The sequence below is a fragment of the Lycium ferocissimum genome, chromosome 10 (genome assembly GCF_029784015.1).
Source record: "Lycium ferocissimum isolate CSIRO_LF1 chromosome 10, AGI_CSIRO_Lferr_CH_V1, whole genome shotgun sequence".
In the NCBI taxonomy this organism is placed as follows: Eukaryota; Viridiplantae; Streptophyta; class Magnoliopsida; order Solanales; family Solanaceae; genus Lycium; species Lycium ferocissimum.
Window position 1 is genome coordinate 16,908,255 of NC_081351.1, and position 27,565 is coordinate 16,935,819.

General features: G+C 39.5%; 1 protein-coding gene across 1 annotated transcript; it reads left to right on the top strand.

Moving 5' to 3' along the window:
* The first annotated feature begins 456 nt into the window (after positions 1-456).
* On the top strand, positions 457-1,467 carry LOC132034658 (uncharacterized). The gene has a single exon (XM_059425041.1). It carries the CDS (start codon positions 457-459, stop codon positions 1,465-1,467), a length of 1,011 nt encoding a protein of 336 aa, XP_059281024.1.
* Positions 1,468-27,565: the final 26,098 nt, after the last annotated feature.

Sequence of the window (27,565 nt, forward strand, 5' to 3'; positions counted from 1 at the left end):
CATATGTTTTTTAAAAGGAGATATTGTAAGAAAAATTCAGGTATATGTTAGATTAAGACAGATACCGACCATGATGTCAAACATTGATGGGGAAAGCACAAGTAATGTAACCAATATCTGTGACTTGTTATGAAATTATGAATGTCCATTTCTCAAATATAATGCTCCTTCCACCATGTTAATGGTTCTCCCTTTTTCTTCCACCATTTCATATATTAAATACATATGTATTACTATAAATAGAGGCATAAATTTTCATATGAGATACACTTGTAACACATTTTGGAAGAATAGTAAAAATCTCTCCTCTTTTGTCATTCTATTTCTATGGTTTTCATCCATTAATATTGTGACTCTTTTAGCTTCATTTTATAACACGTTATCAGACGAGACTCTGCCGTTCCGAGCAAATACTTTAAAGCCTCGAAGGTATTGATTTTCTATTTTTCTTTACTAATGGCAAATCTTACCAAACGTGAATTTGTAGCTTTAGATATATCCGGCAATACCTATATGTCTTGGATTCTTGACGCCGAAATTCACCTTAATGCGATGGGTCTGGCAGACACCATCAAAGATAAAAATGAGGCATCAAACCAAGACCGTGCCAAGGCAATGATATTCCTTCGCCATCACCTTGATGAGGACTTGAAAATGGAATATCTCACTGTTAAAGATCCTCTTACTCTATGGAATAATTTAAAAGATAGATATGACCACCTGAAGATGGTCATACTTCCACAAGCACGTTTTGATTGGCTCCATTTAAGGCTACAAGATTTTAAATCTATTAAAGCATATAATTCTGCCATGTTTAAAATTATTTCTCAGTTGAAATTATGCGGTGAAAATATCACTGATCATGATATGCTAGAGAAAACATTTTCCACTTTTCCTGCCTCGAGTATGCTCCTGCAGCAGCAATACCGAGAAATGAAGTTCAAGAAATATTCTGATCTAATCGCACATCTTCTAGTGGCTGAACAACATAATGAATTATTAATGAAAAATCATGAAAGCCGACCCACTGGTACTGCCCCATTCCCTGAAGTGAATGAGGCAAATTTTCGCCATTCTAGGCGTGGAAGAGGTCGTGGCCCCAGTCGTGGTCATGGCCGTGGTCAAGGAAGAAATTTTAATCATGATTCTCGTCTTGCACCAAATAATACCCTTCACCACCAGCAGTGTAAAAGGAAGGATGAAAAGTATGAAACTGGGCAAAAGAAAAATTCAGAAAATAAATGCTTCCGATGTGGAGGAAAGGGGCACTGGTCACGTACTTGTCGTACGCCAAAGCACCTAATTATGCTGTATCAAGCTTCTCTCAAAAGGGCAGAAAAAGATGCCGAAACAAATTTTATTTCTGAAGATAATGTTGAGCCCATGCATCTAGATGTGGCAGATTTCTTTGAACTCCCTGAAGAAAAAATAGATCATTTGATCGGTGATGGATCTGTAAAAACTTAGATATTTCATACGTGTCGTTTGCATGTGCTTATGTTTCCATGAAGTGTGTGTAACGCTTTGTTTAAATAGTAATATATGTAATAAAATGTGTGTAATGCTTTACCTAATCATAATATCTACTTCGATATTCACTTTATCTAATATTTCATTTTGAAGAATCTATGGAAATCCCTCAAATTTTATTTGGATCAATGACCAATCATGAAGATATTTGTGTGATTGATAGTGGAACAACACATACCATATTCAAAGATGAGAAATACTTTTCTCACTTGCGTAGAAAAAGGGGGAAATATTAATACAATTTCGGAAATTCGAAATTGATTGAAGGCTCCGGAAGAGCTACTATATTTCTGACTAAGGGGGCGAAACTTGTTATAGAGGATGCATTATTCTCTTCTAAATCCCCAAGAAACTTGTTAAGTTTCAAAGATATCCGCCGTAATGGATATCACACTGAGACATTAAACGAAATAAATGATGAATATCTTGCCATTACAAAGAATGTCTCCGGCCAGAAATATGTTTTGAGAAATTGTCAACTTTGTCTTCTCGTGTCCGTATTATGCAAAAATTAGTACAATTGAAGCACACTCGATCGTAAACCAGAAGTTTAATGATTCAAGTACTTTTTTGCTTTGGCATGACCGAATAGGTCACCCTGGATCAATAATGATGAGACGAATTATTGAAAATTCAAATGGGCATCCACTTAAGAACCTGAAGATTCTTGAAAGTGGTGAATTTTCATGTGCTGCTTGTTATCAGGGTAAATTGATAGCTAAGTCATCACCAATGAAAGTTGACGTTGAATCTCCTTTTTCTAGAGCGTATACATGGGGATATATGTGGACCTATTCACCCATCTTGTGGGTCATTCGATATTTTATGGTTCTAATAGATGCGTCTTCGAGGTGGTCTCATGTATGCCTCATATCGTCTCGCAACCCGGCGTTTGCGAAGTTATTGGCACAAATAATACGCTTAAGAGCACGGTTCCCGCATTATCCTATTAAGGCTATACGTCTTGATAATCTTTGGAGAATTTACATCCCAAACTTTTGATGATTATTGTTTATCAGTTGGGATAAAAGTTGAACATCCCGTAGCTCATGTTCATACCCAAAATGGCCTTGCTGAGTCATTTATTAAGCGTTTGCAATTGATAGCAAGACCATTACTTATGAAAACACGGTTGCCTACCACCGTTTGGGGTCATGCTATCTTACATGCAGCATCCCTTATTCGCCTCAGACCGAGTCATTATAATAAATACTCCCCATCACAATTAGTATTTGGTCATGAACCAAATATTGCTCATCTCCGAATCTTTGGTTGTGCTGTATATGTGCCAGTAGCACCACCACAACGCACTAAGATGGGCCCCCAAAGAAGGTTAGGAATATATGTTGGGTTTGAATCACCCTCTATTATTCGCTACCTTGAACCATTAACGGGAGATTTATTCACTGCACGATTTGCAGATTGTCGATTTGATGAAACAAATTTCCCACAATTAGGGGGAGAGAGAAAAGAAGAAACCAAAAGAGAAATTGCGTGGAAAGTTTCATCACTATCTCATTTTGATCCACGTGCCCCTATATGTGAGCAGGAGATCCAAAAGATCATCCACTTGCAGAAAATAGCAAATCAAATGCCAGACGGATTTACTGATTTGAAAAGAATAACTAAGTCGCATATCCCTGCAGAATGTGCCTATTCGAATTGACGTTCCAAAGGGACAATATACTAGTGTCATAGCCTCTCGAATCTCATCCACGCCTGAAGCGTGGTAGGCCATTGGGCTCCAAGGATAAAAATCCTAGAAAAAGAAATACAAACAATGATCAGAATGACACTATGAAAGGATCTCATGAAGAGGTTCAAGATCTGATTAATCCTAATATTCCCGAAGAAATCGGAAACCCGAGACTCCGGTGAGTAAAGAACTATCATTAAGTTTCATCGGTGATGAGGTCAATTTGAATCATTCGAAAATTGTGGTGAATAGTGTTTTTGCATATAATGTTGCACTAAATATTATGAAAGGCAGTGAGGATCAGGAACCTCAATCCGTCGAAGAATGTCGACGAAGATATGATTGGCCAAAATGGAAAGAAGCAATTCAATCAGAATTGAATTCACTTGCTAAACGTGAGGTTTTTGGACCTGTAGTCCAAACGCCTAATGGTGTAAAACCAATTGGCCACAAATGGGTCTTTGTACGGAAAAGAAATGAGAGAAATGAAATTGTACGATACAAAGCACGCCTTGTTGCACAAGGATTCTCTCAAAGACCGGCGTTGACTATGAAGAAACGTATTCACCGATTATGGATGCTATAACATTTCGATACCTTATCGGTTTAGCCGTATATGAAACCCTTGAAATACATCGATGGATGTGGTTGCGGCTTATCTTTATGGCTCACTTGATAATGAAATTTATATGAAAATCCCTGAAGGATATAAAATGCACGAAGCATTTGGTTTAAAGTCTCGGGAAATGTATTCAATCGATTACAAAGATCATTATATGGTTTAAAACAATCAGGGCGCATGTGGTATAATCGCTTAAGTGAGTACTTGATAAATGAAGGATATACAAATGATGCCATTTGTCCATGTGTTTTTATTAAGAAAACAAAATCAGGGTTCATTATACTTGCCGTTTATGTTGATGACATAAATCTCATTGGAACTCCAGAAGAGCTCCAAAAGGCGATTGAATATTTGAAGGAAGAATTTGAGATGAAAGATCTCGGAAAGACAAAACTCGTCTTGGTCCGCAAATTGAACATTTCACAAAAGGGATCTTTATCCATCAATCTGCATATATAGAGAAAGTTTTAAAACGGTTTTACATGGACAATGCGCATCCTTTAAGTACTCCAATGATTGTTCGCTCACTTGAAGTGAGTAAAGATCCGTTCCGACCTCAAGAAGAAAATGAAGAGCTTCTTGGTCCTGAAGTACCATATCTTAGTGCAATTGGTGCACTTATGTATCTTGCTAACGCTACAAGACCTGACATAGCGTTCTCTGTTAATTTGCTAGCAAGATATAGCTCTTCTCCTACACGAAGACATTGGAACGGAGTTAAGCATATATTGCGATATCTGAAGGGAACTAGCGATATGGGTCTGTTTTATACTAACAAAGGTAGTACAGATCTTGTTGGTTATGCAGATGCAGGTTATTTATCTGATCCACATAAAGCTCGATCTCAAACGGGCTATCCGTTTACATGCGGAGGTCTTGCTATATCATGGCGATCCACAAAGCGACCATTGTTGCTACTTCTTCGAATCATGCCGAGATAATAGCTATTCATGAAGCAAGTAGAGAATGTGTGTGGTTGAGATCGGTGATACATTCCATCGAGAGAAGATGTGGCTTGAAATGTGATACAAAAATACCCACGGTATTATATGAAGATAATGCGTGCATGCATAGCTCAATTAAAGGGAGGATTTATAAAAGGAGATAGAACGAAGCATATTTCACCAAAGTTATTTTTCACACATGATCTCCGGAAGAATGGTGATATTGATGTACAACATTCGTTCAAGTGACAATCCCGATTTGTTCACCAAATCTTTGCCAACTTCAACTCTTGAGAAGATGATATTTAAGATTGGAATGCGAAGACTCCGACATCTGAATCTTGGTCTTCGTCAGGGGGAGTGAAAATACGCGTTGTACTCTTTTTCCCTTAATCAAGTTTTGTCCCATTGGGTTTTCTTGGTAAGGTTTTTAATGAGGCAACTCTCAAAGCGTATTACTAGATATGTGTACTCTATTTCCTTCATTGAGGCTTTTTCCACGGGGTTTTTCCCAATAAGGTTTTTAACGATGCACATCATCTATGGACATCCAAGGGGGAGTGTTATGAAATTATGAATGTCCATTTCTCAAATATAATGCTCCTTCCACCATGTTAATGGTTCTCCCTTTTTCTTCCACCATTTCATATATTAAATACATATGTATTACTATAAATAGAGGCATAAATTTTCATATGAGATACACTTGTAACACATTTTGGAAGAATAGTAAAAATCTCTCCTCTTTTGTCATTCTATTTCTATGGTTTTCATCCATTAATATTGTGACTCTTTTAGCTTCATTTTATAACATGACTATATATATTGCATATTATTTGCAAATGAGTATCTGGACAAACACAGTCTTCGACATGAAAGAAACGAACTATCTCCTTACAAATAAAATTTTCCTCAACTTAGTTTCCATTGAAGAGATCATTGGTGGATTGTCGTTTGTAACAGCCTTTGCACTTTTTCTTCTAAACTATGAGAAAATAAATTCCAATCCAATCCCCACAATCATTTTCAAGAACCAACCATTTTCATTTCATGTTTTTCTCTTAGCTATCAACTTTTCTTTCTCTGGAGCCGTCATAACAATCTCCTTACGTGACAAATACCCAAAGATCAGTATTTATTGTCGTGTCCTAGCTGTTGTTCCTTTCGTATTAGCTGTTGGAATGCTAATGTTTTCAGTGTTTACGTCACATTTTACAGTAAATGGCTTTAAACTAGTAGCGTCTTCTAGTTAAGTCTCCGGTAGTTCTCAATGGTGGCGAAGTCAAATTTTTTATTAACATGCATTTTATGATATATACATAAAAATTGTGATCTTGTATATATAGTGTGATTCTTGTGATAAATGAGATTTGAATGAACCCCTTCACTTCTCTAGCTCACACCCCGGGAACATCATTAATTTACTACCCAAAAGATCCTTTGCGTTAGCACGGTTGGACTATTTTGTTAGCTTTATACATAACTTTATTAAGTAATATCATTATCTTGTCTATGTTGGATTGTTATCTTGTACTTCCTCTGTCCCGTTTTGTTAGTCCAAAATACAATGACATATTTTTTTTATATTTATAAAGAATTTAACTTTAATTTTTTTTATACCTTTAATAAAATGACTCTTAACTTTTTACTTAAATTTCGTGCTTAGCTAATCAAACATCGTCACATACAATGGGATGAAGGCAGTAGTTAATACGTGATTGGGTGCTTGCTTAGTTTCCTTTATTTTTGATGGCTGACGTTGTGAATGTGAAACCAAAATAGAAACGGATTTGCTTTAATACGAATAATACGGGAGCATTTGAAATGGCAGAACACAATATCAACTGAACAAAATCCATCTCCCACGTCATTCGATGTTTGAATTCATCATTTAGTTTTAAAAAATATATGAAGGGCCGAGTGGAGATGTCATATACACCTGATTCAAATTGACTTATCAAATCACCAAACGGTTGAGGCATTTCAAGGATATATATATATATATATATATATATATATATATATATATATATATATATATATATATATATATATATAAAATAATATTTTTCCTTGTTCACTAATAAATCAACTAATTAAACTCATGTTTCTATAATCAATTCGATCCCCCGATTGAATCGGGGGCAAACGCCCACGAAAAGATCGCTTGAATTTAAGAAAAGGTCGCTTGGATTTATCCATGGTTTGTTTGTTTAATTTATTCCTTATCCCTGTATATATATATATATGTGTGTGTGTGTGCGCGCGCGCGCGCGTATCTATACACACACAGAGATATGTGTGTGTATATATATATATATGTGTGTGTATATATATATATACATATATACATATAATGTGTGTGTATGTATGTGTATATTTATGTATGTATGTATGTATATGTATGTATGTATGTATGTATGTATATGTATATGTAAATGTTTACTTGCAAGGAACGGAATGTTGAGATTTTAAGGTGTGAATGGGAAATGAGAAAAGGTATCTTTTGGAGTGCACCCAAAAGAAACCTTTTGGATTGCACCTCTCCATCTCACCCTTTCACTGTCTATAAATTCAGTGTAATAGCCTCATTTTTTGGACTGAATTTTCTAACTTCTGCATACTTTCTTACAAGTAAAAAATCGAGTCTTTGTGTGATTTGTTGCCGAATTTCCGTTCGACGAAGTTGGTGGGGTTTGAGGTACCGTTATGCCATCAACATGTATATCCGTTTCATCCTGGGAGGAAGTAATCCATAACTTTGGGTACAGTGAGGGGATTAGATTCCTTACCCCCTGTTTGGATGGTGGTTTCCCGTGGTTCATTAATGTATGGTTTTCTATGAAACCATGTTTGTTTCCATTGTTCTTAAAATTATGTGGTATGGTGTTGTAAACCCGTGGTTCATTCCATGGTTATATAACCATGAAAAGTCCCAATTTTTCAAACCACGGATTTGGTGATTTTTCCTTGGTTATGTATTTCATTTCTCCATTATACCCCACCCTCCACCATCCACCCCACCCCACGCCCACGCTACCACTCACCCCCACCTCACGCCCACGCTACCACTCACCCCCACCCCACACCTGCCCCATCCTACCACTCACCCCACCCCCATCCCCCGCCACTCACCCCTACCTCACCCCACCCTACCACCCACCCAACCCCCAACCACCCCACTCTTTTGCCACCCACCCCAACCACCACTCACTACCCCTCACCACCGCCCAACCCCACCCCATAACAACTCACCCCCACCCTCATCCCACACCACCACCCCTCCACCACCCCACCCACTACGCCTCACCACCACCTAACCCCACCCCTAAACCTACCACCCACTACCCCTACTCTCATCCCACAACCATCCACCTCACACCACCCATCCCTCCACCAACCCCACCCACTACCTATTTATTTTTTAAAGTTCCTATTTTATTCTTTACCTGAGTTTTATTAATATATATAAATTAATTTCTAATTAAGCGTTAAGTGTATTTTAGTAAACTTACAAGTTATTAGACAGTACCATACAGTCAAACCAAACAATACAAATGTTATTAAACCACTACAAACGATATAGTCTATCCAAACATTGTGTTCATTAACATAGTACAATACAATACAACACCATACTGTACAATACCGTACCATACCATACTATACATTAATGAACCACGGGAAACAACCATCCAAACAGAGGGTTAAGGACACACAGTGAGCTCTGTGGACTCGAATATTTTTAGTTTTATACATTTACGTTTTTCAAGATTAGTTCATGTTTCTGGTTTATTGGTTTTGAACACAGAGATATTAACAAGCTTAAGGAATCTAATTGTTTATTTTTCTGTGTTTGCTTTGGTGCATTTTTTCCAGATGACTAACAGAAGAAATTGCGAATGAACGAAACAATTGTTGGTACGCTATGAAGAAGAACGCATCATTACTGGAAAGAATTTGTCATATTGGTCACTGTGACCATTGTGAAATTAACACGTTTTTTTAACCCCACGTGTATCTCCTTTTGTTTATAAATAACTGTGGCAAAATTTATATGAAAACCGGCGGCAAAAGTTTTCCATGATTTGTGGTACGGAAGCACAAATCTTATTGTGAACAAATCCTATTGTGAAAGTGTAAGTATGGATCATGGTGCAGCCCTCGACGTGATGAGTCATCCAGCCTTTTTCTCCCACCGGAAAAGCCATGACCTCGTTACCCTAATTGCAATCCGTATAGCTTTGCGGGAAATTCTCACTGGCAATCAAGGAACTGATTCCACCCAATGATTCATAGCGTTTATCGATGTGGAAATTCCGTTGATACGCATAATCAAAATGAAGGATATCAGCAGCATGGGAGCCCAAGTCTATATCTTGCGTGGTTGAAGGCATAGGGTGTCCCTTTGCCTGTGCGAAGGAGAACCAGAATGCTCCTCACCCTGTTTCCTTCAGAGAGATGAAATGGGGAGGAAGATATAGTCGATGGAATGGGGAAATCATGGTTAGAATAAGGTTCTCTCACAGTGGGAAGAAGATATACAAAGTAGTGAGTAGGTAGAAGGAAAGAAATAAATAAAGAAGAGCAGGATATATTGGAGGGATCTTGGGTTTATATAAGGAAAGAAAATCATTAATAATTGCAGAGTCGCGTATCATTATGAAACGTCAATCGTTGCCGCCATTAGCATAAGTGTGCAGTGGCAGCTCTGGTAACTGTTGCATAGATTAAAGTGATGGGATATTTCGTTTCCCGCCAAAGGAAGCAAGTATGAACTTTTTCACTTTCCGATCAAGCCTGTTCAAGTCTCCGAAAGTGAGGGGACTCTTTGTATTGGGAAAAATTCGTAGAACACAACTGGACAAATGCCATGGCGCGCGACACGTGTCAACGGGAATGAGTCAGATCCAAATCAGCCCTCAAGTCCTTCCGAGGGTGATCAAATGACTCCGGAGGCTAGTTAGGATTTGTTTTCTCGGGGAGATAGTGAATCTAAAGAGGCCAACGATCAATCAATACAAGAAGAATTTGCACCTCTCACATGACATTAATAGGCATTATTTTCATCGTTATTGTCCATTATCATTACAACATTAATTTATAATATTAGTGGGGGCATAATTAATGGAATTTGCTACCCAATTTTCGTTAGCCTTAGTAGCTTTAGTTTAAACTTAAGTATACTTCTAACAATCTAATCTTCGTATGAACCATTTTGTATGTAGAATTGTGAATTCGGAAGGAGAGCACGAAGTCACTATCGTTAGAGGGGGGGGGGGGGGGGAGGGGGTATAATGATATGTAAGGCTAGTCCCCTTCTTTCAAGGCATGACTCCTGCTTTATAATTTCTTCTCCATATTTCCATGACCTTCTCACATCCCTAAAAATGAAAGTTAAAGATTTTCAAGAGCTTCTTATGAGACATGTTCCATGACAGTGATGATGATAATGATGTGTTCATGAAATGGACAATTCTATGTTTGTGACTCCACTGATGCTATTCTTCATTGTGGTCTCGCCTCATGATGTTAGTTCCTTCAAGGTGAGACATAGCGATGACGATGAGGCCATAAAGTAATCGGAGGTTCACGACCTTACGTCACTCTGATAAAGTCGTAGCTATTACTTGGGCTCTCATGCATGCTACTTATATTATATATGTATATGATATGTATATGTATATAGGGGACATGGGGAAAGGTGAGGAGCTATAGACGCATAGCCACCTGATCAGCTGGTATATTATGATATCATCCCGGACGCGGGATATATGAGTAATGGATCGGGCCGTTCGTTCCGCTGTAATATATTGATATATGGATCGGGCTTCACGTTCCGCAGCAATATATGATATGATGATATTTACTTTCTAAGCTTGCATGCATGACTCCGCCTAAGAGGCCAGTAGTCACCGGTTATCTTCTTATCTTTTATTCTCTTGTTTCCTTATTATGTTATAATGCATGCCTTACATACTTAGTACATTGCTCGTACTGACGTCCTTTTCTTTGGACGCTGTGTTCATGCCCATGGGTAGATAGGGAGACGACCCAGATTCCTAGGAGCCGGATCAGCTTGTACAGGAGCATTTCCATATTCCGGAGGTGCAGTTTCTGATGTATTCTTTTGTGTACATACTTGAATATTGTCACGACCCGACTAGGGCCATGACGGGTACCCGGGGCTAACCACCAAGCACCACTTATTCTATTACTCATCATACACATCAAGCATTCATTCGTTAATCTTATACTTAAATCATAGTAAAACCATTTTTCATTTGAAACATATTTACTTTATATACATAAGCCCTTCGGCTATCAAAATCAAAATAACGTATATACATACGAGGAGAAACTGTGAGACCATCCTACCCACACATACGCATCTACGAGCCTCTACTAGAGTACTAGACATAAGGACGGGACAGGACCCCGTCATGCCCAAAACATATATGTACACAAAAGAATCAATCAATGGCACCTCCGGAACAATGGAGTGCCCTCAGTCAGCTAATAGCTCCTACGAGTCTGGATCACCTCCCTGTCTACCTGTGGGCATGAACACAGCGTCCAAAGAAAACAGACGTCAGTATGAATATTGTACTGAGTATGTAAGGCATAAACAATAATAATACATCAATGAAATAAGGGAGCATCAATTAAGGAGCAACCTGTAACTGACTGTCAATTATAAAAGAAATAATGCATGCTAGCTTACTTCATAATCATCATCATATCATGTATACATATATGTATAAGCTGCCCAACCTTATAGGTACGGTGTGATAATCATTAGCCTGCGTCCAGGCCTCCCGCGTCTGGGGTACCATCTCATACCGCCCACTAGTGGTGTCTGCCCATGCCATCTAGACATGGTGTATACGCTGCCCGCCTTAGCGGTGTCTGCCCGGTCATATAGGCGCGGTGTAGTATCATCATCATGTACTCATCATAATGCATGCATAGAAACTCAAGGACAACTATACTTTATCGGGGTGACATAAGGTCGTGAACCCCCGATTCCATTATGGGACGTTCATAAGCATTCTGCCTCACCTTGAAGGAATTAGCATATAAGGTGAGTGTGTACAATAAACAACATCATTAGCTTTATAGGAACATCATATCATGAATTCTAGAATCTTTGGACTTAAGCTCATCATCATCATTAACGTGTTCGTAATGTATCTCTTATCTCATATGGTCATTCATGAGCATAGACTCTTAGTTTTCCGGAATGTAGGAGATTCATGGAGAAGGAGGGAGAATCATGCCATAAGATTCATGCCTTAGAAAGAAAGGACTAGCCTTACATACCTTTTTCGTTTAACTATTCTATCGCTTGCTTGTCCCCTTCAATGCCCATGTTTCTACCTTCAAGAGAATTCGTATTAACATTAGCTAAACGATTACAAGAACATACTTACTAAAGCTAGAGAAAATTGGGAAGCATTTCCTTTGTTTATATAACTTTCCTCATCTTACATATCAACTCCCAAATATCCATAACATCATTCACAATACTATAAGCAACATTCATCATTCATCTACACCATCCACATTCCACAATTTCACTTCAATCTCTCCATAATCATGGGCATAGTTCACTATTGCGTTTTGTCACATATAATTCTTATTCCATATTCTAAATTCCACTTATAACATACTTACAATCACAACATATCAATATTCATGACTCACTCCAAACTACTGCTCAAAATGTCACCACTCTTACATTCATGACCCATTTTCTATGTTCTTCTACAATCCAAGTGTTTTAACTTCTCAATACCTTAAACAATATGAAAATACCATAAACTTACCTTAGATAGTGTAGGAATAAGCCTTGAGTGGAAAAACTTCAATTGAGCCAAAACCCTAGCTTCACTTCCAAGAGAATTCTTGACTTGGATGGACCCTAGTAAGCTTCATGCACTTGGTTCACTTGAATTCTTGATATTGATGTTTGCTTTCCTTTGTATTCTTGTAGATGAAGTATGTAGAACCTTTTAGAGGTCTTGAGAGAGATGAATAAGTGTGAAAAATGAAATTGATGAAGTGGGAACATGTATTTATATTTGCAACTTAATCAGCCCGTGGGGCATTATACGGACCACTTATACGGTCCGTATAACATTGTACGGTCCGTATAAGTGTCCATGGTTCACCATCAGGGAAAACATCTTCCTGTTGGGTGTTATATGGACCCTTATACGGACCGTATAATGTTATACGGACCCTATAAGTCGGTCGTATAACCCCATTTCCCTGAAATGATCTTTGTCGTTCGTTTGGTCTCCAATCCTTATGGAACCTTCTTAACACTTGTTTAACACCTCGTTAACAATCTAAGGGACATTATAACTCTTCTCCAAAACATCTTTAAGCCATCATTAATTCGATAATCGTAAATCTTGCCCGACGCACAACATATACCTTACTTTCCTTAACAACTTTCGTCTCCTACCTTAAATGTCTTTGAAATCTCGTTTAGAATCATCAAATGTTATTTCTTACTTATCAAAACATCGTATACATCGTACCCTTCATTAGTCTATTCACTGTATGTTAACGGGAAATTTTTGAGGTGTAACAAATATGGCGGGGTCCCGTCCCGTCCTTATGACTTCAGTATTCCAGCTAGAGGCTCGTAGATACTTACGCGTGGATAGCAGATGTTATGTGAGCATCATCGTATATTTTGTATATAATTCTTTTGTTACCGTGAGGTCTCATACATATATATATGCACATATTTATGGAGTACCTTATAATCAGTTGTAGCAAGCATCATCTTAGAGAATATATGAGTACAGGTTGAGCATGATTGTAGTATGATGGGTGGTGCTCGGTAGTCAGCTCCGGGTACCCGTCATGGCCCTCTAGGCGGGTCGTGACAAAAGTGGTATCAGAGCAGTTCTGTCCTAGGGTATGTCTACGGGCCGTGTCCAGTAGAGTCTTGTTTATGGGTGTGAAGTGCGCCACACTTATAAACAAGAGGCTGCGGGGCATGTAGGAATAATGACCGTCTTTCTTCTTCATAGATCGTACGGTAGAGCTATAATGTAAGATTTCCTCCTATTCTAATTGTGCGTTATGATTTCAGTGATGCCGCCAAGGAAGAAGCAAATCCACACAATATTAAATGCCGCTGGGGAAGGCACCAGTCGAGAACCTCCAGTTGAGTTAGGACATAGCAAGGCTTAGAGTGTTACTCCCTCGCATGCCACTCCCACTCCTATTCCTCCAGCAGCAGAGGAGCATGAAAGGGCCCCAGCTTCTTCTCCTATTGCTCCAAATCAGGACTTGTGTGATGCAGTTCAGTTGCTGACTCAGTTAGTTGCCGCTCAGACTCAGCGGCAGAGTGTGGGTCCAGGTGATGGGATGACGAGTGCCCGAGCCTGTGATTTTATGAGCTTGAACCCTCCAGAATTTTTTGGATCAAAATTGAATGAAGACCCGCAGGGCTTTACTGACGAGATGCTGAGAACATTGAGAATAATTCATGCTTCTGATACTGAGTCCATAGAGTTGGCTTCCTATAGACTCCGGGATGCAGTACGTTTTATGGTATAACAATTGGGTTTCCTCAAGAGGGGAAAATGCACCTCTCCTAAAATGGCAAGAGTTTGTGGATGCTTTTATTCACCATTACTTGCCACCTGAGGTCCGTCGGGCTCGTGCCGATAAATTCTTAAATCTCAAGCAAGAAGGCATGAGTGCCCGGGAATATAGTCTTCGGTTTAATTCATTGGCTAGATATGCTCCGGCCATGGTAGCCGACATGGGAGACCGGGTATATCAGTTTATGAGTGGCTTAAGGCCACACTTGTTTAAAGACTGTCTGACAGCTTCACTTCTGGAAGGAATGGACATCTTGCGTATTCAAGCATATGCCCAAAACTTAGAAGAGCAACAACAACCGCATAGGGGTGAGCGAGATGTGGATAGGGGACATGAAAAAAGGGCCAGATCCGTCGGTACTAGCAGTGAATACAGAGGAGGCCAGGGGCAACAGTATTCCAGACATTCAGGCCAGTTTGCATCTAGTGCACCTCCTCGATTTACGGGTCAAAGGGTTTGATCGTCCAATTTATTCTAGGCCGAGTCAGGATTCGAGAGCTTCAGGTTCCCAGTATCGGGGTGATTCCAGCCAGCGGAGACCATCAGTGCCACGGTGCAGTCAGTGTGGTAAGTTACATTCGGGTCAGTGTCGTCGAGGCTCGGATGCTTGTTATGCTTGTGGCCGAGTTGGCCATATGATGCGCGATTGTCCATTGAGGAGCGGCCGAGATGAGGCCCAGCCTACAGGTTCGATGCGCCGAGGTTCTTCGTCGTCGAGTGCGCCTATAGGAAGCAGACTCTCTAGGTTTTAGCGGGCGTGGCGGGGCAGAGAAGGAGCCTCTCGGTTCGGCGGTCCCCGAAGCCGTGTTGTATGTGGTCGGACGACGGGATGCGGAGACGTCCCTGCGATAAATGGAAGAGATAGAAATACGGATGTCTGACATAATAATAGATAGAATATGTGAAAATACATCAAAACCACCCCAGAAATCTAGTCTGACCATACAAGAGCAACTAACTAGAATCCAAGAGTCTGGAAATATCAATAGTCTGAATACGTCTCGGAATATCAAGTAAGACATAAAAATAAAGGAAGAATCTCCCAGGGCCGCGAACGTCCCCATGCTCATCCTGTATGACTCTAAGTAGCAACTCTCGCACCACTATCAGCCACGAGAAGCAGAGGTCGATCCTACCTAGAACTCTGCATTCACAAAAGAATACAGTAAGTGTAGGTCAGTACAAACAACAAGTACTGGTAGGTATCATAGGCTGACTAAGTTTAGCTAACACATATCAAGTCATTAAAGTAAGATAAACAGGTAAATTAATAAGGTATAAGTCAAACGCGAGCCAGAATCCAAGTACACATCATCACCTATGTTTAGCATCTAAACCCAAATGTGCCATATCTCAGAATACTTATTCAGAATATGTATATCACAAATACATCACAAGAATATCACAATAGAAGCCATAGTGCAATGCAATGCAATAATGTATAAATGTGAATGCAATTCATATGTTGTGTACATATGTACTCCGATAATGGAACACCACATCTCGATAGCACAACCCATGGGGGACCCGGGAAGTCCATGTACCTCATTGTTTCGACAACAACCTCGGCAACTACTACCTCACGATTTCGGCAACAACCTCGACAATCGCTACGCACAACCTCGATTCTGGGATAACCATCGGATATCGATCCTCACGTCACTCTTATCCAACTGAGCCCAACTTATAATAGTGTTTCCTCAAGTATCATCAATGTATCAATAGTATATCATGAAGGATGAGAATGCGTGAAATGTATAAATTCAATGTCAATAATCAAGTCAATATCACAAGTACCATGCATGGGCACACCAACAATATCATGAAAAAGCTAAACAGTAAGCCATAATAGAGCACTATCCTCGTATCAAATGTCAACAAGTAAGATACTGCAATATCATGGTCAAGATATATCAATAGTCTCTAATATCTACTATCTCCACGTGGCATCATGCCAACAACCATAGAACAAGACAAGACAAGTCACAACACAACGGGGTGGTTAACCCCAATCACACAACAGGGCCCAACCTAAAATAATATCCAACCCAACTTCATACCCGAAGGTTTACATGCTTTCTCCTACAGTATCTTCTAAATATATGCTTCGCTAAACGAAGTCTCACCATAAGGTAAACCGTAGCCTACTTGGAAGGCCGAATAACAATATCACCAACAATCACTTCTTAGACTTCCCTTTCCTTTGAGCATCGAGATCAAAAAAGACTAAGCATATTCGAATCATGGAATTAGAATCAAGAAGAATATCAAACAAATCCTACTTCTATTCAAGACCCAATTCCCCAACCCATGGAATGGGGTTTATGATTTAGAAGGGTGAAATTAGGGATCTAAAGGTTCCAAAATGAAATTAAAGCTGTAGGTGATCAATTCCCATCAATATCAAGCTAGAATTATTAGCAACTCACTCAATTTCATATTCTAGGCAAAACCCCCAAATTTGGGTATAAACCCTAACTTCCAATTCCATCAATTAGCCACTAATTAGGAAGAAATTATGAAATAAAGGATTGTAATCATCAATTCAATGCTTAAAAAAGTTAACCCAACCAACAAATCATGATTTAGAAGCCTAGAAAGAATAACTTATGAGCCCACTTTTAATCTTCAATCACTTAATGAACTATCAAGATAAATAGAGTCTAAGGTGATTTTGGACAATAGAATAGTAAAGGAATTAGAAGAACTTACCATTAAGAATTTCCTCCAAGAATATCCTAGAATTGCTCCCAATAGCTCAGCTTTCGGAATAGTAATAAATGAGGGACTTAGGACATTTAACACTTCATTTAATGAACTAATTGCCTGACACCCGCTTCTGCGATGAGCTTACTGCTCCAGCCGTCATGCCCAAATAGCACTGGCTGCTTCAGCGACAGGGTGACTGCTATAGCGGTACTGCTATCGCCAAAGTGGGCACCAGACACCAGAAAAGTCCCCAAGTTTTCACAACTCAACCCGAATTTCTGACTAACTCTCGAGGCCATATGCTAACATACCGGATATGCAGACATACATAAAAAGATACTACGGACGCACTCAAGGCATCAGAACTCCCAACGGAGGTCTCGTTGACCGAGTCAACCACCGATACCTCAATTCCAACTTCCCAACCCAAGTCCCAAAATGCACCTGAGTCCATTGGGAACTGAGCCAGATATGCACACAAGTTCTAACCAACCATCTGGACCTTTCAGCATCGATGAATTTCTGAAAAAGGTCCGTTTACCCAAAAGTCAACTTTGAGTCATCTCTTTTTTGCTTAAAGCTAATTTTTTCCAAAAAGTCACCCAAATCAAATTCGAACACCTCGGGAAGTGTGTCAATGGGCCCCTTAGGTCAAAAGTGAGCTAACAAACTTGAGGAAAGGTCAAAAGTACAGAAAAGACTATAACGACCAAGCGGGTCGTTACAAAGAGGCCCAAACAGAAACCAACTCATAACGCATATAGGAGAAAAGCCCAAAGCAGCAAACAAACAAGAACCAGGCCCAACTTAAACCATTATGATGCACAATTAATAATTTTGAGGCCACATAGGTGATATACCTCATGTATACTTCGATATACAAATTCTCGCATGCCAGGGGGATACAAGAACTGTATATATCTAGTATACTTAGGTATATCTCCTATATATACCTAGTTTTTCTATAAAGGGGGTATATGGGTAGAATTAGATTAAAGCTTTTAATCTTTCTCATCTAAATCCATTGTAGATTGATTTTTGAACCTTGGGAATTCCGTTTTGCTAGCTTTTAGCGGGATTTAAGGTATGTCTCTCTTTGAAAACTTATTTTGGATGAAAATCACTTTTTGAAACTATTGTTGGAAGTATAAATTTCATTCGAGGTTCTTTAATGAATGAAAAGAAAAGTAATCTTTTTTAATCTTTCTTGAACTCTAATTCGTGTCTAAATGGTGGTTAATGTGTGTGAGGGGACAAACCCACATTTAACCTAGATTGTAACAAACCCTATATATGTATATGATATTATGAACGTCTTCCTCTATAAGAGATGCTTAATAATGATGGTTAAGGGTTGGTAATGATATTCTTAGTGATAAATTAGGACATAGAAATCTTTCGTAAAGAAGTTAAACGCTTTCAAAACATTGATTGAAATGACTTATTCTTTCAATATGGAATAATGAACCTCAATGACAATTGATGATGTGACTACATTAAAAATGAATTACGAATTGGCTTCTATGCTATGAAAACTGGTTGTTATATTTTGCCTAGCTACTCGGGAGGAAGGGTAGCCACTATGGATTCTAGTGTGATAACGCCTAGCCATTCGGGAGGAAGAGTGGCGGGTTCGCTGCCTGGGGTGTGATTTTGCCTAAATACTCGAGAGGAAGGATAGCCACCGCTGAATTTTATATTCCGGTGTAGTGCGCTGTGACAAGGGGACCTCTACGGTCACCCCTTCATTGTGCTTGATTCTTGGGCCTGTATTGGTATGTGTGATATTCTTATTTTCTCATGGAATTGTTGTTGTTAATTATGATCAATTGAAAGGCATATTTGAAGTTGTGTCTTGACAAGAGGCCTTATAATCGATTTTGATAATTCATATTGAGATATACAAACTGAATTAACTGTTCTTACATTGGTTTCACATGATTTTTAGGACTGATTTGTTTATGTATTATTGTACTTATTTTCATATTACTTGTTGTCCCCGAGGCACTCCCTGAGTACGAAGTACTCAGGCATACCATTGTTGTTTTTGATGGTATGTTAGGTAACGGTGAAGAGCAGGTTCTTGATACTCCGGGCATTTAGGATGGGCTTGCGGTTGCTGCTGATTTGGTGAACCCACACATTCATTCGTGGGACACTCTATTTATTTAATTCTATTAGTTTCCAGGCTACGTCCCGATGGGTTAGACATTATTCCTTATTCTTAGAAGCTCCTTAGTATACATTCCAATGTGGGTAGAAGAAGAGTTGTTGTTTAACTCTTTCGGGCACACTATCATGTTTTGGTTGAATTGTTTAAATTATAAAGACTTCAACATTTAATCCATATACTTTTGATTTGTTTACCTTTATTTTATAAACTGTTGGAGCCGAATGTTGAACCTGGCGGGTTTAAGTGTTATTATTATGTCGTTTAGGTTCTTCCGATGTTGTTCATGACGTCGGATGTCGATCACATCTAGGGTGAGTTTCAGGGCGTGACAAGCTTGGTATCAGAGCCTAGGTTTAAATACGTCCTAGGATTATTGTCGGTGTACGTAGGTACATTGTGTCTAGTGGAGTTTTGCTTGTCTTGCTTCGATCCTCTTGTGGTAGAAACTCCCCGGGACATTTATAGGTGTTTTCTATTCTTCTTGATTCTAGATTGTCTTTGTAGAGCTTCAAGTCCTTTTACGATCATTCTAATTCGCTCGTTAATTCGTACCTTGCGAGAAATGGCTCGACTCGATCCAAAAACGATAACCGAAACGCGACCGTGAGAGCTAACCGAAATCTTGGGGGCGCGAATGCGTGCCAGAAATAATGCGGAAATCAAGAAGCACCCCCGCCACTGCTCACTCTTAACATTCCTATTGCGGTGATGCACAGAGATTAGTACTATACAAGCTGCTATTCAAATGTTGAGCGTGGTTGCGGCTCGAGCGGCAGCGTGCGGGTGTGGGACCTCGGGTGGAGCGGACTTAGCGATTCTAGACTTAAAAGTCACACAGTTCTTTGGGTCACGAGAGGTGGATGACCCCCGACACTTTTTAGATGAGACCTTCAAGGCGTTGAGGGCGATGGATGCCCGGGATTCCAAAAGGCAGGCTGGCTTAGCATCGATTGAAGGATATTGCTCACGTATGGTTTGAGATGTGAGAATCTGAGAGGGGTGACGCTGCTTTAGCTCCGACGTGGGCTGAATTTGAAGAGGCGTTCATGGAAAGGTTCTTGTCTGATGAGGAAAGAATTGCTATGGCTACGAAGTTTGAAAAACTAGAGCAGGGTAACAAGTCGGTTCGTGAGTATAGTTTGGAGTTCACCCGTCTGTCAAAGTATGCTTTATACATGATTCCAGTAAAAAGTATAAGTTGACTTCATTTGTGAAAGGCTTGATACCACGTATCGAAATGCTGCGTATCTTCTTGTTGCTATGTCTCCTCTTGTACTTTCATCTTTGGTTGGGTTTCTTCCGAGGAGAGTTGGAAAAATGAGGAGAGGGTGGATTGAGATCAGAACAAGAAGGCCCGTTCGGCGGGTGGTTTTAGTGGTAATAATTATAAGGGAGGACAGAGTAAAGGGTATTCTGCACCTGCTCAGTCTGACGCTTATTCCCATGCTAGTGTGCCATTACGGTAGGCAAGGCCAGAAAAAAATAATAATAATAGTAATAATTTTCGCAATAATAATAGTCATCACTTCCGGTGGGAAGAGCGTATCTGTCATCATTGTGGGATTAGAGGCCACGTCAAGAGGAATGCGAGCTGGCTACATGAGATGGCTGCTATGAATAACCAAAAGAATGATTCCCCTGCTTCTGCATCTGCTAAAAATTCGCCTGCTAGTAATTCGAACAATAATAATTAGAATGCCCGTAATGATGGTAAAGGTAATGAAGTTGCTAACACTTTTGGCGGAGGGACAGCTCAGCTTTATGGGCTAACTCGTAGGGAGAGCGGGCGGGCTTCGACACTTTGTGGTTACGAGCGTCCTTACCATACGTTCTCATGATGCTTACTCATTGATTGATCCGTGTTCAAATTTATCCTATGTGACTCCTTATTTTGCTTTTGATATGGGTATGAAACCCGAACCATTTTGGAACCCTTTATTGTTGATACACCTTTGGGTGTTCCTGTTATTACTTCTATAGTGTATAGAATTGTCGTGATTAAAGGTCGTGAGACCGTGGCTGATTTGCATGAACTTGAGATGGTGGATTTTGATGTAATTATTGGAATGGACTGGTTGTCCGCATGTTATGCTAATGTGGATTATCGCCATAGTTAGTTAAGCGTCGCCTTTCTAGGCGCAGCCCGTTATCGTTGGAGGGTGAAATTGCTAAGCCAAGGGGCAGATTTATTTCTTATCTTAAGGCTCAGAAGATGATTACTAAGGGTTGTATTTACCATTGGTTGTTGTTAATAATACAAAAGCCGTAGTACCTGAATTTGCATCTATTCCTATAGTTAGTGATTACCCCAAAGTGTTTCCCGAGGATCTCCCTGGTATCCCTCCTGATAGAGTTATTGATTTTGGGATTGATGTTATTCCCGACACCTAACCTATTTCTATTCCACCTGATCGTATGGCTCCAGCAGAGCTAAGGGAGTTAAAGGATCAGTTGAAGGACTTGTTGGATAAAGGTTTCATCCGACCGAGTTCCTCACTCTGGGGTGCTCCGGTCTTGTTTGTCAGAAAGAAAGATGGTTCCCTTAGAATGTGTGTTGATTACCGTCAGCTTAATAAGGTGACCATTAAGAATAAATATCCTTTGCCTAGTATAGATGATCTATTTGACCAACTTCAGGGTGCTAAGTTCTTTTCGAAGATTGACTTGAGGTCTAGGTATCACCAATTAAAGGTAAAGTAAAAGGATATTCCAAAAACCACTTTCTGTACTCGTTATGGGCACTTTGAGTTTCTAGTCATGTCCTTTGGGTTGACTAATGCGCTTGCTGCATTTATGAATTTGATGAATCGGGTGTTTAAGTCTTATCTAAATCGCTTCATTGTTGTGTTTATCGATGATATCTTGGTTTATTCTAAGAGTTGTGAGGATCATGCTAATCATTTGAGAATAACTTTGACAACACTCGAGGAGAACAAGCTTTATGCAAAATTCTTTAAGTGTGAATTCTGGCTTGAGTCGGTGGCTTTCTTGGGTCATGTAGTGTCTGGTGACAGCATTAAAGTAGACCCTCAAAAAATTTCAGCGGTTAAGGATTGGCCTAGACCCACTAGTGCGATAGAAATTTATAATTTCTTGGGTTTGGCAAGTTACTACAAAAAGTTCGTGGAGGGTTTTTCATCTATTGCCTCGCCATTGACTAAGTTGATGCAGAAGACTGCTAAGTTTCGGTGGTCCGAAGCTTGTGAAAAGAGTTTCCAAGAGCTTAAGGCAAGATTGACTTCGGCTCCTATTTTGACTGCTACAGATTACGGCGGATATGTGGTGCATTGTGATGCTTAGAATAGGTTTGGGTTGCGTGTTAATACGGAATGGCAAGGTGATTGCTTATGCTTCGTGGTCAGTTGAAAAAGCATGAGAAGAATTACTGACTCATGACTTAGAGTTGGGTCGCCGTGATTTTTGCTTTAAAAATTTGCGTCGTTATTTGTATGGTGAGCATTGCGATGTTTTTGCTTGATCACGAGAGTGTACTCAATATATCTTGAAGCGGCGAGTTGAACCTCGGAAAAAGGAGGTAGTTGGAGTTGTTAAAAGATTATGACTTGAATATTTTGTATGTCATCCTGTGTGGGACGATGTAGTTGTTGATACTTTGAGTAAAAGTCCGTCGGCACGTTGGTGTATTTGTGTGCGCATACGACATGCACTAGGGAAGAGAAATTCGAAGACTTGCTAGTCTTGGTGTCGGACTCGATGAAACGTCGAAGATAGAGAGTTAGTGGGAATCACGCCATCACGGTCGATGTGGTGGAAAGGATAAAATCAAACAATATGATGATGAACTTTTGGCAAAGGCGAGAGATGGGTGGAAAGGGAAGTGAGTACACTTCGTTTATTGTTGGTACTAGTGATAGTGTTACGCGGTTGCAAGGACGATTGTGTGTTCACGATATTGATGGTCATACACGACAAGAATTAATGATGGAAGCTCATAGTTCCAAGTATTCGGTTATCCGGATCCACCAAGATGTATAAGGATTTGAAACAACACTATTGGTGGAAGAGCATGAAGGCTGATATTTCTAACTTTGTGGCTAAGTGTTTAAATTGTCAACAGGTGAAAGCTGAACATCAAAGGCCTGGGGGCCTGGCTCAGAATATCGAGATTCTGCAGTGAAAATGGGATGTGATCAATATGGATTTCGTTGTGGGTTTACCCCGCACAAAGGCCAAATTTGATTCGATTTGGGTGATCGTGGATAGACTCACAAAGTACGCTCATTTTCTCCACTGTGAATACATCGTATGCCGCGACGGAGTGCCAAGTTATATTTGAAGGAGATCGTTAGGTTGCATGGTGTTCGGCATCCATCATATACGACGCAGGTACACGATTCCGCTCGCTTCGTACGTTTCAAGAAGGTTTGGGGACTAGAGTGAAATTGAGCACTACCTTTCATCGTCAAACTGATGAGCAAGAAGAGAGAACTATTCAAACTTTAGAGGATATGTTGCGTGCTTGTGCAATCGATTTTGGAGGAAGTTAGGTAGAATACCTATCTCTGGTGGAATTCTCTTACAACAATAGTTATCAAGCGAGTATTCAGATGGCTCCTTATGAGGCTCTTTATGGGAGATGTTGTCGGTCTCCAATTGGTTGGTTTGAACCAACAGAAGTAGAGTTGTTGGGTCCCGATTCAGTTCATGAGGCGATTGAGAAGGTAAATCTTATTGTGCAGCGACTGAAGACCGCTCAGAGTAGACAAAAGTCTTATACGGACGTGAGGCGTAGGGAATTGGAATATGCTGTAGGTGATAAGGTTTTCTTGAAAGTGTCACCTATGAAAGGGGTAATGTGTTTTGGCAAAAATGGAAAACTTAGTCCTCGCTACGTTGGTCCTTATGAGATTACTAGAAGAGTTGGGAACATAGCTTATGAGTTGAGATTACCGGTTGAGATGTCCATGGTTCATCCGCGTTTTCACGTTTCAATGTTGAGGTTGTATAAACTCGACCCTTCTAAATATGTATTGAACTATGAAGAGGTTGAGATTGATGAATCCTCGGCTTATGAAGAAGAACCAATTCAGATTTTGGATCGCCAAGTTAGAAGGTTGAGAACAAAGGATGTTGCGTCAGTTAAGATGTTGCGTCGGTTAAAGTGTTGTGGCGAATTATAATACTGAAGAAGCTACTTGGGAAGTGAAAGAGGACATGAAGAAGAGATATCCTCAAGCTGCTCCCTATTTCGGTGTACGAGTTAAGTTTCGAGCTATTTCATTGCAAGGTGATTGTGTGGTTAAAATTCGTGGTGGTTAGTGACCTTCCTAGAATACGATTCTCATTCGAGGACGAATGATCTTAAGGGGGGATAATGTAACATCCCATAAATTCGAGTTGGTGGGAATGTATGAAAACCAGTATTAAGTTGATATTTTCGCCATATGAATCCATTCAGGATGAATTCGGGTGATAAACGGTCGTTTTGAAGTCAAACTAAAAAGTGAAGTTTTTAAGGCCTTCAAAATTCATCTAAGTCTGAGACAATCTGTACTTATGGCCTATTTTCGGGTATTTGCATTAGGAACTTGAGAAAACTCAAAACATAAAAGTTGTTGGTCTTTGAATGTTCTTTCCAACCATATATTACGGAGTTCTGTACTAGAAGTTATGCCCGAATTACTAGACGGCGCACGATGCACTTGCGTGCTTGCGTGAAGTGCCGCCGGTGCGCGATCGCGCACAAAGCGGTGTTTACGCACGCCCATTTGCTCGATGTTGTGCGGCCGCGCACCAAAAATGTTGTTTTAAAAGCCAAAATTCATTATATTCGTTAAAACCGTTTTAAACCTATTTTCTTGGGAAAAGAACACGAAAAAGTCTCTCTCTGACACAGGTGAGTCTATACTCGATCTCCCAATCAATCATACGCCAAAGTTCGTCTCTTCTTGATCATAGATCATCTCTCCAAACCCCTAGGTTCTTGAAAATTCAAGAAGGAAGATGAGAGGTGTGTAGGATTAAATCTAAAAGGTAAGACTTCTAAGTTTTCTAATTTTATTGTTAAGTTTGGGTTAGAGTAGAAAGTTAAGATTAAGAATCCGCTAGTGATTCATGGAAGTGTTCAAGAACACGTTCTAGACATGAAAACCCTAATTTTTCTATAAAGGGGGTATATAGGTAGAATTAGATTAAAGCTTTTAATATTTCTCATCTAAATCCATTGTAGATTGATTTTTGAACCTTGGGAATTCCGTTTTGCTAGCTTTTAGCGGGATTTAAGGTATGTCTCTCTTTTGAAAACTTATTTTGGATGAAAATCACTTTTTGAAACTATTGTTGGAAGTATAAATTTCATTCAAGGTTCTTTAATGAATGAAAAGAAAAGTAATCTTTTCATATTTCTTGAACTCTAATTCATGTCTAAATGGTGGTTAATGTGTGTGAGGGGAAAAACCCGCGTTAAACCTAGATTGTAACAAACCACATATATATGTATATGATATTATGAACGTCTTATCTGTAAGAGATGCTTAATAATGATAGTTGGGTTGATAATGATATTCTTAGTGATGAATTAGGACATGAAAATCTTTCGTAAACAAGTTAAACGCTTTGAAAACATTGATTGAAATGACTTATTCTTTCGTATGGCATAATGAACCTCGATGACAATTGATGATGTGACTACGTTAAAATGAATTATGAATTAACCCATGCTATGAAAACTAGTTGTTGTGTTTTGCCTAGCTACTCGGGAGGAAGGGTAGCCACTATGGATCACAGTGTGATAATGCCTAGCCATTCGGGAGGGGAAGAGTGGCCAATTCTGGGTTTGCTAACTGGGGTGTGATTATGCCTAGCTATTCGGAGGAGAAAGGATAGCCACTTTGCTGAATTTCATATTCGGTGTGGTGCGATGTGACATGGGAACCCTACGGTCACCTTCGATGCTTGATTCTTGGGCCTATGTGGCATGTGTGATATTCTTATTTTCTCAGTGATTGTTGTTGTTAATTATGATCAATTGAAAGGCATATTTGAAGTTGTGTCTTGACAAGAGGCCTTATAATCGGTTTTGATAATTCATATTGAGATGCACAAAGCTGAGTAGCTGATTACGTTGGTTTCACATGATTTTTCGGGGTGATTTCTTTATGTATTATTGTACTTTATTTTCATATTACTTGTTGTCCCCGAGGCACTCATGAGTACAAGTACTCGGGCGTACGTTGTTATTTTTGATGGTATTTTAGGTAACGATGAAAGGCGAGAGTTCTTGATACCGAGGTGTTTAGGAAGGACTTGCGGTTCTGCTGATTTGGTGAGTCCACGCATTCATTTGTGGGACACTTTATTTATTTAATTCATTTAATTATATTAGTTTTAGGGCCTGACGTCAATGGTGTAGACATTATTCCTTATTCTTAGAAACTCCTTATTATACATTCCAATGTGGGTAGAAGAAGAGTTGTTGTTTAACTCTATCAGCACACTATCATGTTTTGGTTGAATTTTTTAAATTATAAAGACTTCCACTGATTTAATCCATATACTGATGATTTGTTTACCTTTATTTTATAAATTGTTTGTCGCCCGAACAGCACAGGCGTAACACGGCACTCGGGCCTTGCTTGCGTATTGTCCCAGAAGGAACCTACGTAACCTTTGTCAACATGGGCATCAAAACAATATATCTATATGATGCTATTTAAATAAATCATGAAAATATAATTTGCGGAATAAAGTCTTGAAATTATCTCGTAGCATAAAAATTCATGAAACATAATGAGTACCAACGGAAACATGAAAGCATAGCGACTCTGTGAACTAATATCATGCATGAAACCTCTAAAACATGTCCGACTACGTACCCGAGGACATGGCCTGGACTACATAATGCATACTAAATATAGACTCATTATTTGAACCGAGAGGAGTGGGGCTCTGATAGGCGATAGCGAAGAGATCCTCTTGCGTAGGTGTATGCTCTGAAAATCGGTATACGCGTGAAGTACGGCCGAGAGCGGGGACGTTAGTACATGGTGAATAGTACTAGTATGTAAAACTTCTTGAAATGAAGAACATGGCACAACATAGGTATAGAACATGGTAGGCCTGAATGTAACTTGAACATGAGCATGAAGAAACGTAACGTAGTATGAAACGTGAGTAAAGGCAATAATAATTGATGAAAATACATGTATATAAAACTTCTTGTAACCCAGGCAACGTGATCGGTATAGCCTGCCGGAGAAGCAGTACTCGCACCTTGCCGGGGATATGAGATTTAAGTAATA

Bases quoted from the DNA above. Each gene is read 5' to 3' on its own strand.
- LOC132034658 (XM_059425041.1), top strand. From the start codon at position 457: ATGGCAAATCTTACCAAACGTGAATTTGTAGCTTTAGATATATCCGGC.